The sequence below is a fragment of the Equus quagga genome, chromosome 1 (assembly GCF_021613505.1).
Source record: "Equus quagga isolate Etosha38 chromosome 1, UCLA_HA_Equagga_1.0, whole genome shotgun sequence".
Taxonomy (NCBI): domain Eukaryota; kingdom Metazoa; phylum Chordata; class Mammalia; order Perissodactyla; family Equidae; genus Equus; species Equus quagga.
The window spans coordinates 82,235,569-82,253,265 of NC_060267.1; the positions used below are offsets into that span (position 1 = coordinate 82,235,569).

General features: G+C 43.7%; 1 protein-coding gene across 4 annotated transcripts in view; it reads left to right on the plus strand.

The window, feature by feature from the left end:
• The window catches only part of LOC124226796 (protein CutA homolog), a 22,157-nt gene continuing 4,460 nt past the window's right edge, over positions 1-17,697 (plus strand). For 2 of the 4 annotated variants that reach the window (XM_046640544.1, XM_046640535.1), the window contains exons 1-6: positions 1-232; positions 3,858-4,006; positions 9,195-9,254; positions 10,903-10,948; positions 11,203-11,252; positions 17,232-17,300. In XM_046640544.1, coding sequence (XP_046496500.1) covers positions 164-232; positions 3,858-4,006; positions 9,195-9,254; positions 10,903-10,948; positions 11,203-11,252; positions 17,232-17,268 — 411 coding nt within the window. In that variant the 5' untranslated portion in view covers positions 1-163 and the 3' untranslated portion in view covers positions 17,269-17,300. Of the gene's footprint in view, positions 233-3,857; positions 4,007-9,194; positions 9,255-10,902; positions 10,949-11,202; positions 11,253-14,525; positions 16,321-17,231; positions 17,625-17,697 lie in introns of those variants that run through there. The other 2 variants (XM_046640525.1, XM_046640516.1) reach the window with 2 other exon arrangements.

Consider the following 17,697-nt stretch of genomic DNA (forward strand, 5'->3'; position numbering starts at 1 on the left):
GCCTCCTTCCGGCTAGCCTGTCTGGGGCCTGGTGGGGTGAGGGCCCAGCAGCAGGTGGTGAGGGGAGAGGGCAGTTGAGGCCCTCAGTGCCCGCCCACCAGTCGGCAGCTCAGCCTGGGGCTGTAGATCCCCAGGGCTGTGCTGCTCAATTACCAGCGACGCCATGGACAAGCTGGGCTCACGGTGCCCTCTGCCAGGCTACCCGCGGCCCTCTGTCTTTATATGCCTCCTGGTGAGTGCCCCACGCTCCGACGCTACGAACCCCCTCAGCCCAAACCTCTAGTCTGAGGACTGAGGGAAGAAGGCGAGTTTCTCTTTAGTGCTCCTGGGATTTTGAGCTGGGGGCAGGCAGGTAGAGGGTGGATGGTAAAGTCCCTGGCGACACCACCGGTGTCTTGGAGATTGTGGCGTGGTTCTGAAGGTTACCTTGTGAGGAGGAGTGACTGGGCTGTGTTTCGTTGCCAGGGTGGTCGGAGAGGGGAAGGGGTGTCTGCTAGTGAGTTCTCGTCTAGATTCCTTTTCTCTTTGTATTGCAGTTACGGTCTTGTTTTTCTGTATTTTTCTGGGGGCTTTTTTTTTGCATTTCTGAAATATCTTACAATGTTAAAGTTGGAAATGACTACAGAGTGTCTCCAGTGGTGGTACCCAGGGGTCTAGCCCAGCTCTGCTGCTCACTTTTTGGGTAATTTTGTTCCCTTATTTTCCTTATCTGTAAAAATGGGCACAAATGAGTGGCCCTTAACCTTTTTGGGATTGTAATTTTTCTTGAATTTTTTGGGAGAAAGTTCTGAATTTGCACCCAAGGAAAATGTATAGATAAACACGAAAGTTGCATTCACTTTCAGAGTATTCACGGATTCTTTAAAACTAGGATGGCAAGTATAGAACCACTAGGTGGTTTCTGAGGCCCCTTCTCCCTAACAGACTGTAAAGTCAACCATAACCTCCTAAAGGCTCTGCAAATACTCCAGGACAAAAAAAGGAAAGAGGCAAAACGAAACATGAAATAATCCAGAGATACATAAAATGTTTGAAAAGAACATAAAATTAGAAAAATACAGGAAAAGACATAATTATGAAAATGTTATAAAAACTTAAAAAAATTATAGTAGATCTTTTCCCATTATAATGTCTCTCCTAGGGAATATTGTGATGTGTGTATTTTCCATCAATTTTGCATTCATATAATGTTGCTTTCTCACATATTGTGGTCCACTCTTGGTTCCAAACTGAACTTTCATGCCGATACTTTGTTGATATGGTCCACAAATGTTTCTCAAGTCCATACTCCATGCCAGGGGTTGTAAAGTGCTGGGAATACAGAAGTAAATGAGACTGAAGAGCACATGTCCAATGCGGGAGCCATGTGTAAACAATTGTCTGTATTTCAGTTTGATCAATGGTACAACAGAGGGATGTTTAGCAGCAGTACTGGCCTCTCCCCGCTAAATGCCAATGGCATCTCCTCCCCAGTCATGACAGTGAAAATTCTCTCCAGATATTGCCACATGTCCCCTGGGGGGCAAAATTGCCCTGAGTTGAGAACCACTGGATTAAGTGAAGCTGAAATGACCCTACTAGATCAATTCCTAGTCAATTTTCCTTGCAGTTCAGGGAGCCTAGAATGGGAGGCAGGAGTCTTGGATTCAAGTCTTGGTTCTGACACAGAGTTTCTGTATGTTCTGCTTCAGTTACCTTATCTGTTAAATTAAGGGTTGTCTTAGATACTACCTGAGGGCCCATTTGCCTCTTAGTATTTTGACTATGAGTTCATATAAGAGTTTCAGTACATTTTAGGTGAGTTTATATTTAATCCTGTTAGCTCTGTTTTCCACTGATACCTGCTGTCTGAAATGCCCCAGATCTTCCCTAGGAATGGTCTTTTTGGTTGGGGGACAGGCCATTGCTCCTTTTGTGTAGAGTCTTTGCTGGAAGCCACTTTGCGTGTAGTTGACACCTTACAGTGTTCCAGTATGTCCAGTTCTCTACTAAAAGCACTGTTAACAGTGGGTGACCCAAAAAGCCCTACTTACTTCCCTACTTATTGAGACCTACTTAGTCTCAGTAACAAGTGTCTTGCTTGTGGATTAATTCACTAGTCTACAAGTATTTATTGAGAAACTGCTGTGTGCCGTGTTACAGTGGGGATACAGTGATGAGCAAGGGACCGTCCCTTCCCTTATTGAATTAGTGATTACAAATTGTTTTTCCTATCTTGTTTGAACCCATGGCAACTCTGAGGTAGGCAGCACAAGTGTCGTGATCTCCAATTTCTAGATAACATTTACAGAAGGGAGAAGCAACTTGTCGAAGGCCACAGGCAGTTAGCAGTACTGGCACTAGGATTTAAATCCTACTCTCTTGTGCTTTTGTTTTTTTCCTAGAGTCTGATTGAGTTGTCATTAAAAAATATGCACAATAAAAGCTTCATTGGTTTAGTTCAGAGAACTAGTGTGTTGAATTGTAGGTGTTGGTGGAGGTAGTGGGAGGGAATGAGAAACCCAACCCAGACAGGCCTCTAGTCAAACTGAAGCTAAAGACATAAAAACGCTACTCAGGCCCTGCCAAGAAGTAGGAGCCAGGGCCCAGGCGATAATGTCATAGAAGTGGGAGGACAGAGGTTTATTTGAGCAAGACATGAGTCCTGGGCTGGGAGGCAGGAGAAGCACACTCTTGTTCAGTCTTGCCTGAGTCACAGTGGGACTCCTTGCTACTTGCCTCCCTCCCTATTAATGGCTCCATTATATCCTCCAAGCAGAGAACCCTGGAATGGAAGATGTTCTCCAGTTCTTTTCACTTCCTCTTATTTTAAATGTTTATCATTAAAATAGTAAGACAAATTATATGTTGAATGTCTTTTCCTCTCACATTGTCACTGCCATTTTCTTAGCTCAGGATCTTAATATCTTTTTCCTGGATCATTGTAAGGGCCTTTGAAGTAGACTGTCTTCTGGTCACTCCCCATCCTCCCTCCCATTACTCTGCTCAGCTTGACCATATTATTATTCTCCTACTTAAAAACCTCCAAAAGTACCCTGTTGCTTGAGTGTAAACCTCAGACTCCTTAGCCTGACCCTTTTCTTTACAATTCCAGCCAGCCTCGTTTCCTCCTGATTAACCCACAGATTAAGACCCATGCAGACTAGATATCTGATCTGTCCTTAAGTATCTCTTGAGTTTGTATGCATTGTTTGCTTAGAGTGCCTCCCTCTCCTTTTGTAATCCTGTTTACTATTTCAGATCCAACTGAGGGGGTACCTGCTCTTTGAAACCTTTTCTTACTCCCTCAAGTAGAGCCTTCCTCTTGGTCCCCCCCAGCTCTCAGTTACAGTAGCACAGGTCATATTGCTTTAGAATTAGGCTACCTTTTCCACTAGGCTATCCACAGCACTTGGCACATCTACAAATGAGTGAAGGTGAAACTAACTCCCTGAAATATCAGTAGATGTCCGAGTTTATCATTCATAATAATCTCCATAGGTTGATGGCAGTTCAGTGGATGCCAGTTGGTGTTACGTCTATCCAGCAATTTTGTACAATAAGAATGAATTTCAAGACATCCAGACTTGAGTCCTTCTCCTGGCTTCACCAATTAAGAGCTATGTGATTTTGAGAAAGTTTCTAGATTTCTGAGCCTCTGTTTTTTTATCATCTGCAAAATGCAGAGGCATGAAATATCTAGGCATGAAAACTTTGTTTAAGCACTAAAGCTCGGTACAGATCCCAGGAATTATTTTGTGGATGGGGAATAGGGATGAAAAAATGATGCCCAGCCTTGGTTCCAGTCGGCTTGAACTGGCAGATAGTGAATTGGCCATGTCACTGCTGACCTGTGCTTTTCTTTTCCCATCATGTAGATCCTGATAGCTTCTTTCCTCACATACCCTATGCTCAAGACCCTTAGCCTGCAGCTCCATTCAACTGTCACCGGCAGCTATGTCTCCGGCACTTACTCCATCGTCTTTGTCAACTGTCCCAACGAACAAATTGCCAGAGATATTGCCAGGTATGGTGAAGGGGCTTATGTGCTGCCTCACGAGGCTTGGGGGGGCTCTCAGGATGCTCCAGAGGGGTCACTTTTGGGCCCTTCTTTTGCTCCTGACAACCCTGTCTGTCCAGTGATGAACTACACAGCTGTCTGCTTGGGGTGATGTAAGGAGCATGACTGAATGATCCCCCAGAAGATCGTGAAAATGCTGAGTGGCGCATGGGGGCATGTAAGGGATGTGAGGCCCAGGGAGATAGGTAGCTCGCCCTACATGTTAAGGTAAGAGAACAGTGGAACCCTGCAGGCTGAGGGTGTAAGTCTGATTCCTGGCCCAGCTCTCTTTCTCCTTGGAGGTAACCTCTTTGCCCAATCTTGGAGGCACTCACTGTGACAAGTGAGGAGGAGGAGGCCGTTCCAAGTATTTGGCAAATTTCTGAAAGCAGCTCTGGTGTGGCAGAAAGAGCACTGGACTTGTAATCAAGTTTTAATCTTGGCCCTGCCACTTTCTAACCATGTGACCTTGGGCAAATTGCTTCCCTTTTGTAAGCATTGGTTTTAATGCTTAATTAGTTTAAGAATTAAGCTTAATTAATTTAATGCTTAATTAAACTAATTTAGTTTTAAAATTATAAAATGGGATAATGCCACCTACCTCACAGGATTGTTGTGAGATTAAACGATATGAAATACGTACAGTCCTTACCCCAGTAACTTGAATGTAGTAGATGCTCAGTAAATGTGTGTTGTATCTGAATTTCCCCCCTTCCCTCCTCTTTAGAGCTGTAGCTTTGAAGAGGGTTAGTGGGGCTGGAGGGTATTGGATATGGCTCCTTGCCCCCTTTCGTCTTGCTCCTCAACTCAGCATTCTTGAAGTTTGATGATAGACAAAGTTAAAGTGTTTTAAAATGTTGAATCTGATCTTTGTGGGCATACAGCCTCCAAATCGTTGGTCACAGGTTAACTTTCATTTAATTCTGTCTTTTCTGCTCCCAAGCAGAGTGTCTATTTTTCCCTCATTAATATATTACCTTTGGAGAATAGCTCTTATCTAAAAGAACCTATGATTACTTCAGAAATATGACTATAGTATTTAGCAGCTAGGAATTGAAATCCCTTCTGATGCTTCTGGTATATCCAGGGTCCCTGCTGAATTGTCTGGACCCCTGGATTAGCCACTCTGGGTCCTGTCAGAGAACAACTTCAACTGACATCTGTGAGGCTGGGTATTGGGAGGAAACGCCTGTATTCTAACCAGTTGAAAGGCCGGTACAGGTAAATAGATCAGCATGAGCTTGGAGAGAGGTCTCTGTTGTCTTCTTGCATCCATGGTTGCTGATGAGAAGCCTGGTGTTTATTGGGGTCTCACTCCTTTATAGGTAATGCTTTTTCTCTCTGATAGTTTTTAGGATTTTCTCTGTCTCAATGTTCAACTATTAATTTGTTAAATATTCTCTCTATTCTTTCTGTGTCCTTTTCCTCGAACTCCTTTTAGGTTGATGTTGAATTTGTTCTTATGACTGAACTTTATTTTTCTGTTCCCTTATTCTGCATACTGGGAGAATTTCTGTGCCCAGTCTTCTCTCTTACTTGTTTTTCAGCTGTGTCTATTTTGCTATTCAGCCCTTATATTGAGTTTTTTATTTAAATGATTGTAGTTTTCCTTTTTAAGATTTCTAATTGTTTTTTTAACAACCAAATGCTTTTGTTTCATAATTATCTGATCTTATTTTGTGGATGCAATTACCTTGCATTATCTTTCTGTGGATATTAATTATTTTAATTTTATTTTTTTCCAGCTTTATTGAAATATAGTTGACATATAACATTGTGTAAGTTTAAGGTGTGCAACACGATGATTTTATATACATACATATTGTGAAATCATTACCCAAATAGGATTAGTTAACACATCCATCACCTCAGTTACCTTTTTTTGTCATGAGAACTTTTAAGATCTACTCTTCTAGCAACTTTCAAGTATAGGTAATTATACTTATTTTAAAATCTTGGTTTTGAGTGTTTTATTAACTGTTTTTCATCTTATCTAAATTCTTTTGTTTGTTGAGTTTTTGTCTCTCTTGGTATTGACTTTCCTCAAATACTTGGTGATTCTTAATTGTAACCTCTCTCATCTTTTTAGTTATGCTTGTGGGGAGCTACAGGAACAGCTGCAAGGAATTGGTGTCAGGCAGCACTGTTTTCAGTGTGAGGGTGGGTTGTGGGGACAGTCTACTGGCTGGGGTAGCCTAGTAACTGGTCTTCTGGGCGTGAATTCTCCCTTTTGTCCTTGGCTGTCACCAGCCACTAGGACACTGTTTTGCCTTTTCACCCAGAGTTCCCACTCTCACAGCTTCTGCCTAGAGACAAACACCCCATTACTGTTGCCTCGGCCATGACAGATTTAGGGGGTCCTCCTGCTCCAGCTGTGGCATTCCACCTATTTACTTTGATGGTTGCCTCCCATTTCTTGCCTGCTTTGGTGCCCACCCCCTCCGGATACAGACTGTTGCTCACATCTTCTGTGGTGGTCCCCTTGCACGTGCCCATGCCTGTCTCAGGGCTGCCTTTTATTCTTTGGGGCTTCCTCATAGTTGCTGATATATAAAGCTTTCTCCTTACTGTGTTCTGGCATGGTTAATTAATAAATATTTTCTGTCGTTTCTAGGGTTTGGTGTAAAAGGAGAGACTGTAGTGTGTGTTCAGTCCACCAAGCTGAACTGGAAATCTAAAGTGGAGTCTTTAGTGGTGTGGCTGTGGAGCTCTCACCTCAGCCTGTTCTGTCCAGTATTTTTTATTAATGATTCCAATAGAAGAGAGGCAAACAGGTTTAGTTCCCAGGATTTGTAGGAGAGTAACTGGCTACGTGGTGAGGAAGGCCTCACAGATGTTAGCTGGCAGGCACCCCAGCTTTAGCTACAGAACTGGTGCTGGGACCAGGTCTTTCAGCTCCAGTTTAGTGTTCTTTAGAGTTTCGTCTGCTGCTTCTCCATTCTGGTTCAGTTCAGTTCTGGTTCCTGACCATGTTCTTAGCTCTCTTCGTTGACAGACACATTCTAAATTAGAAAAATCTTTTGGGGCCAGGCTGAAAATCCTGAATCTTGAATCATGAGACCTGGATTCTAGTGTTCTCTTGGATGCCAACACCACATATGACCTTAGACAAGTCTTTTTTCTCTGGGCTTCAATCTTATATGTGTAGAGGGGGAATGGGATTAGGCCAGAGTCACAAACACAAATAGCTATAGGCAGGTAACTTAAATGAGTCAAGTGGGCTGGGGTGTAATGGTGAAGGCTGGTGGTAGATAGCAGCCCTTATTCTTTCTAGGTGTTGAGAGGAAAGAGCAATGGAAACTGTGTTGACCTGAGAAGCATGTGTCATGCCTATAGCACTGCTCAGCTCTAGCTAAATGTGGCCTTGTAGGACTGCAGGTCCCATGTTATAAGACTTATTTTTTGGTGAGAGACTAGATAATCTGTATTTTTTGAATGATAATTTGTATTTACCGGATAGTAAGTATTGGTAACAAAGTCAAGATTTTTTTAAATGCCTTGCGAGCCAAACCATGTACCTGGTCTGTGAGCCCCTAGTCTGTGAACCTTGCGATTTCTAGAGGCCCTAGCAGCACTACACATCTATCCTCTGCTTTCCTCAGAGGAGCATGAGGGCCTGAGCTGCTGGCCTTGAGTGTGTGTGTCTTTTATCTGTCAGCTTGTGTGTTCTCTCTTGCTCTTGCTCCCTGTCTCCCTGTCTCTCTCTTTTTATTTGGCCATAGGGGCTTTTTGAATAACACAGTCCACCACAGTTCTACAGTCTTCTGCCCAAGGACAGGTTGCCATGACCAGTTTACACTCGCAAAGAGATTGCAAAGGGCCTGGGAGGCAATGGGTTATTTTTTCTAGAGGTTGAACTCGCTGTCTGTGTTTGCATGCCACCTTCAGAACCAATAAAATGTAATTCCTCAGCGGATGATTGAGTGATCAAGACTTGCAGCAGTTGCTTAACAGATTTGTGCCATGTGCCTCTCCTTATGGCCAGGGATTTATTTAGCTCCTGGAACTTTCCAAGGGAATGAGGGTGGTGGTAATGCCACATTAATGTGGAGCCTTAAATAGAGCATTGTGCAGCCTGGAACTCAAGGGAAGAGAAAGTAGGTCAGTTCTCTTGGCAGCAGCTGAGGAAAGGAGGGATCAGTGAGCAGGGCTCAGATGCGTTTATTTGGCAGGGTGCAAGCACTTCAGAGAACGGAGACCGGGTTCCCTTGGCTGCCTAAGACCTGAGAAAGCTTTGTCAGAGTCTGCCTGATTCTGAGGGCTTGAGGTTTTGATGCTTGGAAACATTTCTTTGCATCAATGACTTGGTGATGCTCCTGGTTCTGTGACACCTGTACTAGTTTAAGCACATTTTATTGTGTTCACCAGGGCTTTGCATAGGGATCAGAGACTATCAGATCAGGAATTCCAACTTGTAGTCTGTCAAAAAAACAACTTAGAGATCTGCAAAGCTGATGATTGTGCTCTTAGGGCTATGCTAGAAAGCTTTACAAAAATAAAAGGTGAAAAGAGCCTATATTTGCCAAAGACAAACACAGGATATAATGCTTTTTTTGCTTTTACTTGTAGTTGTATCAGTTCTGTGTGGTCACACAGGTATCTACAGATCTCGAGCACTGAGTGTCAGCCTGACGCATGTCTGAGAGATAAAAGCAGGAGAAGGTGGCATAATAAAACGAGTTCTCGGCGCTGAAAAGACTGACTGAAGCACTCCTCTCATTGTACAGCAGGAGAATCAGGTTGAGTGAGAGGGACATGCCTATCCTGGATAGGTGCTCAAATACTTATTCCTGGAATGAAAGAGAACACTTGCATAGGTCACACAGCCATCCTACTAAAGGGCCAGGAATGGAATCCAGCTCTTCTTGTTTCTGTCCAGTAGTAATTCCTGACTGGGCCTGTCCTTAAAACTGCCTTCTCAAAGCTGCTTCCCTACTTCTCTCCCCACCCAGGGAAGGACTTAGAACAGCTCTGTCTTCAGAGGCTCTGTGTATGGTGGTTATGGAATGTGTTAGTTTGAGGGGAGAGGGCATTCTAAATGATTATCTACTTAAACTCAGGTTTCCTGGATAATTCCTAGGAGCTCCTGTCCCCTGCCCCTTCTTTAAGATCCTGGACACTTGCCCCAGTGACTGTCACTCTCTCTTTGCTTTAGGGCTATACTGGATAAGAAGCTGGCTGCCTCTGTGAACATCTTACCCAAAGCATCCTCACTGTGAGTTTTGCTATGGTGCGTGGAGTGGGGTGGGAGTGCTAGTTCAGGTCCTGGCTGGTGGAAAGAGCACTGAACTAAGGGGGAGTTGTCAGAGAACAACTCAAAGTCATATAATTAATCATCAGTTCACTGTTGATTTGTATTCAAAGGAAATCAACCAGTGGGTTTATGTCATCCAACAAAATCAAAAATAGGTGATGTATAGAGAAGACAGAAAAAACCCTACACTTTAGGAAGAGTGAATCTTGTTGGCACATTCTTTGTTTAAATCAGTTAGCTTACTGTTAGCAAGTAAGTCAGACTGGATATTCTATCTCTGAGAAGGCCAACTAGGGATATCAAAGAAAATAATTTCCATTGCTTTTGGATTCTGTGGAAAAATTTGAGAGTTTAGCATATTTTACAGGCTGTTTCTGTGGATTGTCTGCCTTTCATTTCATTGACATCTTCACTTTAGTTAAGGCTGGTCTGCACCACTCCCCTGATCACAATGTTTCAGCATCCCAGTACCTTCTGGGCAGGTTTATCTTATGTCTTAATCTCTCTCATCAGCCTGTTTCTCATCTTCTTCCTCCCCTGGGGAAAAAAACAAGAGAGAGAGAAATAATGTCTACTCCAAAAGTCAAAACATGAAAGTGCTGTATAATGAAAGCGTGCCCCCCGGCCCCTTAACTGGTGTCATTCCTTCAGTGGCTCACATTATCCATAGCTATGGCTCCCAAGTTTGGCTGTGCTTTAGATTCCTAAGCTCCATGTGAGATCTCACTGAGAGTGAGATCTCTGAATTTTCAAAAAGTTGTATAGGTGATTCACATACAGCCAATCTGAGAACCAGTACTTGGGAACTAGAATAGGATTTCAGCCCAGCAGTCCCTTCATGTGTCCACCCTTCCTTGTAATTGGTCCTTTTACCACAGCTCTGTGAGGCTGGGCCAATGGCCTCAGTCGTCTTAGACTTGCCCTGGGTCAATGTGTATATTCTTAAGCCAAATTTCTTTCCATTCCCATGATGCTGTACTGTTCTTATACTCTTTTCTAAACATCATCACTGACTTTGTTTTTAATTTTTGGACCTAATTTTTGGACCTGTTTCCATATCTCATAAGGCTCACTTCTTCATGAAGTCTCCTGTGCTTTTTTTATTATCCATTTGTGGGCACTCAACTTTGAGAGTCAGTGATAAAAGTAGCACCAGTCCAAAGGATGAGGAGGAACCTGGAGGCCATGAGTATAGGATGTGCATTGAAAGAGCTGGAGATGCCCAGTTTGCAAGAGAGAAAACATAGGCGTTTCTGCAGGGCTGTCCTGAGGTGGTGCTTCATGTGGAAGTTGGGGAAAACAACTGGGAGGTCGATGTTGGCATACTAGAAGAAAAACCATCACATGTGAAAACCTTAAAGGTAGATGGACTTCTTCAAGAGATGGTGAGCCTCTCACCTCCAGGAATGTTCAGGCAGATGCTAGAAGCGTGCATTAGAATGGTTGGACTAGGTGACCTGTGGGGCCTTCACCAACTCTTGACTTTTTTATATGGGCTCGGAAAGATTTTAAAGTTTCCGTCTTAGTAAGTCACCTAGTTGGGGCAGATTTGACGTTTCACTGGGGCCATCTTCTGAGCATGATAATTTGGTTTTGTTCTCTTCTTCAGGTACTTTTGGAATGGAGAAATAGAAGAAGCCACTCAGATCCTGTTGGTGAGTGAGGATGGGGGTATGGGGCCTTGATAGGGGAAGAGTGAGACCGAGTCCTTATTCCTAGGTTTCAGTTACAAATTAGCAAAGATCAACTGATTGAGCTCCTTGCCCCACATAAGATGCCCAAGGTTCATTTGTGAGCCAGTGACAGGGCCTGGTGCCCGGGGAGGAATGCTGTCTCCTGAATGGCCAGATGAATGAGCAGCTGCAAAGCTGAGGCCCTAAGGCAGTGATTTTTTTTTTTCATTTTACAGTTGATAAAGACAAAGACTTCCAAGGTACACATGCTGTCCAGCTACATCAGGTAATGCTGACATCTCTTCTCAGCCAGGGACATGCTGGGGACTAAGTGAATGAGCATGAAAAGCAGGAGACTTAGAGCATAGTCACCAGCCTCCCATATGACCGTGTCCCTGTCCCTCAGATTCTCCATCTATAAAATGAGAGGCTAGAATGAGTTAGTTTAAACGAGTAGTTCTCAAAATTTTGGTCTTAGGATCCCTTTATACTTTTCAAAATTATTGAGGACCCAAAAGAGCTTTGTTTATGTGGGTTACATCAGTGGTTACTAATTAGAAATTAAAACAGAAATTAAAAAAATACTTTTAGTTCATTTAAAATAACAGTAATACAGCTATATAGTAATATAATATGTGAACATAATATATATTAACATAATATATATAACATACTATATATTAACATGTATAACTGTAATATATGCAGTTATATATTAACATAAATAATGCATTTTTATGGAAAGTAACCATATTTTCCAAAAAACAAAAAAGTGAGAAGAATGGCATCATTTTACATTTTTGCAAAATCTGGCTTAGTAAGAAAGCTGGATCTCCTCAGAAGCATCTTTAAGTATTGGGACACTTTTAAGCTCTGGTGATAAATTCAAGCTTTCCCAACTTCTAGTTTTTGCTTGAAAACATGACTTGTTTCATTGACAGGAAATGATGTAAATTTTCCTTTGAATGATGGGCCTACTTTGTTCATAGGTGAGAAATGTCTACCCTAATGCTCAAACCTGAGTAACCATAATTTGCAAAAGTGACAGATAAAGATGGTTGCTCAGGCTTGAAAGTAAAATGGTGCTCACGTCTCGTTTAGCTTGTGACTCACACAGTCAGACAAGTTTAAGACAACATTGAGCTCACGTATATAGCAGAAGTGCTTTATTTGTGCTTCCCATTTTGTTACATAGAATGTTAAAAAGACGTACTCAAGGGTCAAAATTTAATAAAATTAGTAACTTTTACCACTTGATTATGGATGTTCTTAAGTGAATTTGACTTTAAAAGAATTTTTTTTTAACTTTATTTTTTTTTGAGGACGATTAGCCCTGAGCTAGCATCTGCTGCCGATTGTCCTCTTTTTGCTGAGGAAGACTGGCCCTGAGCTAACATCTGTGCCCATCTTCCTCTATTTTATATGTGGGACGCCTGCCAAAGAATGGCGTGCCAAGTGGTGCCATGTCCGCACCCGGGATCCGAACTGGCGAACCCTAGGCCACCGAAGCGGAACGTGTGCATTTAACTGCTGCGCCGCGGGGCCAGCCCCAAATTTGACTTTTTTAAAATGCAAGTGGGTGATGGGGGAGAATACAGTGATCAGTAGTACAGTTTGGTGCCGTTGTCTTGAGCATGCTAAGGTGCCAGCAGTTTCACCCATCGTAGCTTTTGCACCATCAGTGCAAATGTCAACATAGTGAAAAGATAAATTAAAAGTTACTATTATTGTGACAATAGTTTTGGCCTCATGGACCTCCTGAAAGAGTCTTGGAGTTCCCTAGGGGTCAGTGGACCCCATCTTGAGACCCACTGGTCTATATCCTAATCATGCAGAGTGTGCTTTTTGGAATAATTGGCATCACCTAGAAGCTTGCTAGAACTGCAGAATCTCATGCTCACCCCAAACCTACCGAATCAGACTACAGTTTAACAAGATCTCCATATGATTCCTATGCACATTAAAAACTTGAGAAGCACTGGTCTAAACCAGTGGTTCTGGATGCTGGTTACTGTAGTCACTTGGGGACATTTTTCAAATTACCAATTTAGGCCCCATCGCTCAGAGTCCAACTTAATTCATCTGGAATGGGGATCAGTATGGTGTTCTTCAAAAGCACCCAGATTGACTCGCATGTGCAACCAGGGATGCAAGGCACCTATCTGCTGATAAAAACCCTTTTCCTCTTCACTTCTTAGGGACTCAGGGTTCTGTGAATATATGGCTATAGCCAGGTCTCAAGTCTAGCAGTACAGAAGGCCCTCAGAGGTGTGGGAATAAGGCACCCTTAGTAGAACCAGCACTGTTGAGAAATGACAGCTTAACTGGTGAGGGACAGCTTCAGGGTTAAAAGGGTGAACCCCAAATCTTGATTGCCAGAGTCACATTCTGGCTTCTCCATTTGCCAGTTGTAGCATAATTGCATGCAAATTACTTAGACTTTCTGTGCCTCAGTTCCCCCGTCTATAAAATGGGATCATACTAGTACCTTGGGTTGTTATGCATTTTGGAATGAATCTATGTGAAGTGTAAACTTGAAGTGCTGTATCAGTGTCAGCTCTTACTACTAAAGTGTTAAAAATGTCTTATTCTATATGTCTGAATACAGTATTCAGACATGCACTGAACTCATCTGTCTGCTTATAAAAATATATATACTGGTCTAAGTGTCCATGGAATAAGTTAAGAAAATTCATTATCCTTGGGCACTGGATGAAATTACCCACCTGACTCCAAATCTTTAAGCACCTATACATATGTTGTGATTTATTAAGCATGCTGTCTCATGAGCATTTTACAGGGCCTCACTCAGCAAAAAAGAAGAGGATGATTATTACCCCCACTTGACAGATGGGAAACTGAGGCCCAAGGCCCCATGTTACTTCAGTCTGGAAAGTGAAGAGAACTTGCATTGTGTGCTCAGGGCCGGGTGAAAGAGTGGGGAGAAGGGAGAGATTCCTTTTGGTTTGGCTGGTCAAGGAAGATCCCTTGGAAAAGGTCAGTGGTTGAGTTGGGCCTTGAGGGATAGAGAGGCTTTTGATTGATCAACAGGAGCAGAGAGAACTTTGTAGGAGGGGAAGAAAATGCAGAGGTATTGAGGCAGGGCATTGTTTGGGGAAGGCACAGTGACGAGTGTGGGATGGTAATAAAGACAGTAGCTAACGCTTAATGCATGCATACAGTACCAGTCAGTGTACCAGATAAGCACTCTCTAGACCTCGTCTCATTTAATTCTCAGCAGTCCAGCCATGTAGGTGCTATTTTTAACTCTTCTTTTGTAGGGCCTTTAGAGAAATTAAGTGATTTGTCCATGGTTACGTAGCTAGTAAGGGGCAGACTTAGAATTTGAACCCATGTCTGTGAGACTCTAAAGCCGTGTGGTCCAACTCACTGCTTGCTGACAGGTGGGAAGCGTAGGCTCGGGAGTGGTGGGCCACAGTCCTGGACAGGGGGCTGCAGCACGTTGCAGAGGGCCTTGAGTGAGGCTGGCCAGTCAGGTTTTATTGCATGGGCTGATTCTAATCATAGTCACTCACAGGGCTCTGCTTTCTTTCTAAAGGTTGGTGCATCCTTTTGAAATCCCAGAGATCTTCAGTCTTCTCATGGACCAAGGAGATGTGCAGTATTTGAAGTGGCTGGAGGAGGGCATGGAGGAGGACTGAGTGGGGGAGGCTTTTTGTGCGTCCTGCTGGTTGCCTCTAGCCTTCATCAGCTGCACTCTGGGAAAGGGGAGGCCTCTTTCTGCCTCCTGGCATCTCTGGATTCCATGTTTTTGTCAGCACAGAGGAGCTAAGTAACTTGTGAAGGCTGAAGGTCCGAGGCTCCTAAGGCTGGAAGAGGAGGCTGGGCCAGTTGGGCCAAGCAAGAACACAGTGGAACTTTTCTCTGAGTGCTTCATGCTTAAAGGTGGCCAGGGGGTGGGGGGTGATGATGGCTGTGTGTAGGGATCCAGGGGAGGTGGCAGTGAGGGTGAGGTTTGTCACCTTCTCCTGCAGTCACTGTGCCTACCTCGAGTGCCCAAGATGTAATTCCTCTCCTTCTCAGGAGGAGGAATGGACCTCATGACCTCTTCAGCCAGAACTGTGTGGGATGAATGCACCTTTTGGGAAAGTGGCAAGCACTTCATCCAAAAGGATGAATTCCTAATGGTGGAATTTCAGGGACAAGCAGGATTATTTCTCCAGGCGAAAGATGGTGTTTGTTGTTCCAGAGTCTTGAGGAGGTGGGACTGGGAATGGGCCTCAAGAGTTTGTAGGACAAGGGAAACATTAGGGCTTAGACACAGCCTCATGGGTTGGGAGTAGGTCTTGACTCTTCCTGGCCTGAATGTGACAGACAGCAGAAGCTTCTGGGGCCTTTCTCAGTGGAGACACAGGTTCTGAGCCCGCCATACTATTTCACTTGAACATTGAAACTGAACATCCTAAAGTAGGAAAGAACCCTGGGGAATTGCTGGACCAGTGTTTTTCAGACTTACTCCACAGAGCCCCAGGGGTTGACAGAAGGTACTCTGGGGGCTGCCTGGGTGTGCAGGTAAGGATATGAGGCCCCCCCACCCATAATTCAACCAGTACAACTGTGCTTTTATTTATGTATTGAGCTCCCTTGTAAGCTTTGGGTTTTTTTTAAAAAGTTTTCTCTGTTAAAAGTTTGTGAACCAGTGGTCTAAGCCAATCTCCATTTTATAGATTCCTAAAGGAAACTGAACTGCACTGAGGTCCAGAAAGGGGGTGACGTGTTGCATTATGAAGGGTACAGCCAGGCCTGCTCGCCCTGTGTCTGGTGCTCTCCTATACCTGCTCCACGGGTCTTAGGGGGAAGAGAGCAGAGAAGGCAGAGCCCTGTGGGGTGAGAAGAGAGACTTGACCAAAGGCCCCTCCGTGCCTCTGTCACAAGGTAACCCCCCTTGGGGGAGACCATGGGCAGTTTGGGTAGGGGTCCACAGATATCTGTGGTATCCTGGGCCTTTCTTCCCCGAGGGAAGGGTGTGTGGGAGGGGTATTGCCTGGCTCTAGTTCTGACACCTCCTGTGCTTCTTGGACCTTAGTTCCTCCAAATATAAAATGGGGGGGGGGGGGGGATCTCCAGGGGCTCTTCTGTGAAGACCTTGTAGGGACTTTAGGCTGAGGCCCTTCCAAAGGTTCAGAGGATCCTATGTTGAGAGCCAGTGGGGATTTTGGAGGACTGCCTCAGGAGAAGAATAAAGAGAATGATAATGGTGGTGTCCCTTTTTACAACAGATGTTTGTGATACATATGAAAATCTTGTGTAAGTGTGAAAATCTTGTGAAAACGTTCTGGGGACCCCAAATGGACTGCCCGTTATTGCTTTCAGGATAAAGTCCAATTTCTTGCTTTGGCTTTCTTTTTTCTTTTTTTGGTTTATAACATTGTGTGATTTCAGGTGTACATTATCATATATCAGTTTCTGTATAGACTACATCGTGCTCACCACCAATAGTCTATAGTTTTTATCTGTCTTCGGTCTGGCTTTGAAGGCCCTTCATAACCTTGTCTCCAACTCTGGCAAGTGGATGGCTCCAATATGCTGTGTGATATTACCCCTGATTTCAGGCCATCCCTTCTGCCTGGAGTGCCCTTATGCATGAATGCTCGTGAAACCTGGCTGCTCCTTTGCAAGGCCTGGCTCCCCTGGTTGGAAGGAATCTCTCCTGCTGTGGTGTCCCTCTTATCCTCATGCACCACAACCAGCCTCCTATTTCTAGAATGTGGGCTGCTTGAGGTCAGGGGCGTGTCTGAATCTATTTGATCTCTTCCACAGGGTTTGGCAAATATTTCCCAAATTGATGTTTCAAGGATATGAATAACTAAAGCTTTCTCTGTAGTCCATAGTTATTTTCTAATTGTTGGAATTGGCAAAATCCAACATTTTTTCCTTGAACTTTCTTAAAGTAGGACTAATTCCAAAGCAGATTTTTCTTTCCCTCTGTGGCCTTCATTGGGTCATTTTCTATGCTGACTGTGCATTGAAAACTGTTGGTGGCCTTCCTTTGCCTCAGTGTCACCGTTGACTATAGGAATGGGAGGGGAGAGGGACGAAACACCAGCTCTCTCTGCCAGGTAGTGTTAGGTTCTTAATTATTTTACGTTATAACTCAGTGTTCTCATTTTGCAGATGTAACCTGAGATCAGAGAGTGTAAGACACCTAAAATAAGTGTCAGAGCTATGCTCTGAACCCAATTTTGATTCTAAACCTGCTGCTCTTATTGCCTCTTTCAAAGAGGTTCGATATCTTTCTTTATAGGCCAAAGACCCAGAGAGCCTGCTGTAGCCAACTCTAAAGGAAGTTATTAGTTCTTAAAACATCTATATGGTAAGTTGGTCTGGCACTTAAACATTTATTGCATTGTTTACTTCTCCCCACAGCTGTGGAGGTTGGTGATGGTATCTTCACTCTATAGATGAGGGGACAGATTGAGCGTTGTTCAAGGATTTTTAGGGTCTGCATAACTCCAGCTTACATGGTTTGGCCACTAGACCTCACTGTCGTCCCAGAATGATGCTGTGGGAGCTGGGGCCAGGACCTAGACCGCTGTTTCCATGTGGGAATTCCTTTCCAGCATTTCTCAGGAAATAAATTTTTTTTTTTTAAGATTGGCATCTGAGCTAACATCCGTTACCAATCTTTTTTTTTTTTTTCCTCCTTCTTCTCCCCAGAGACCCCAAGTACACAGTTGTAGATTCTAGTTGTAGGTCCTTCTGGTTCTGCT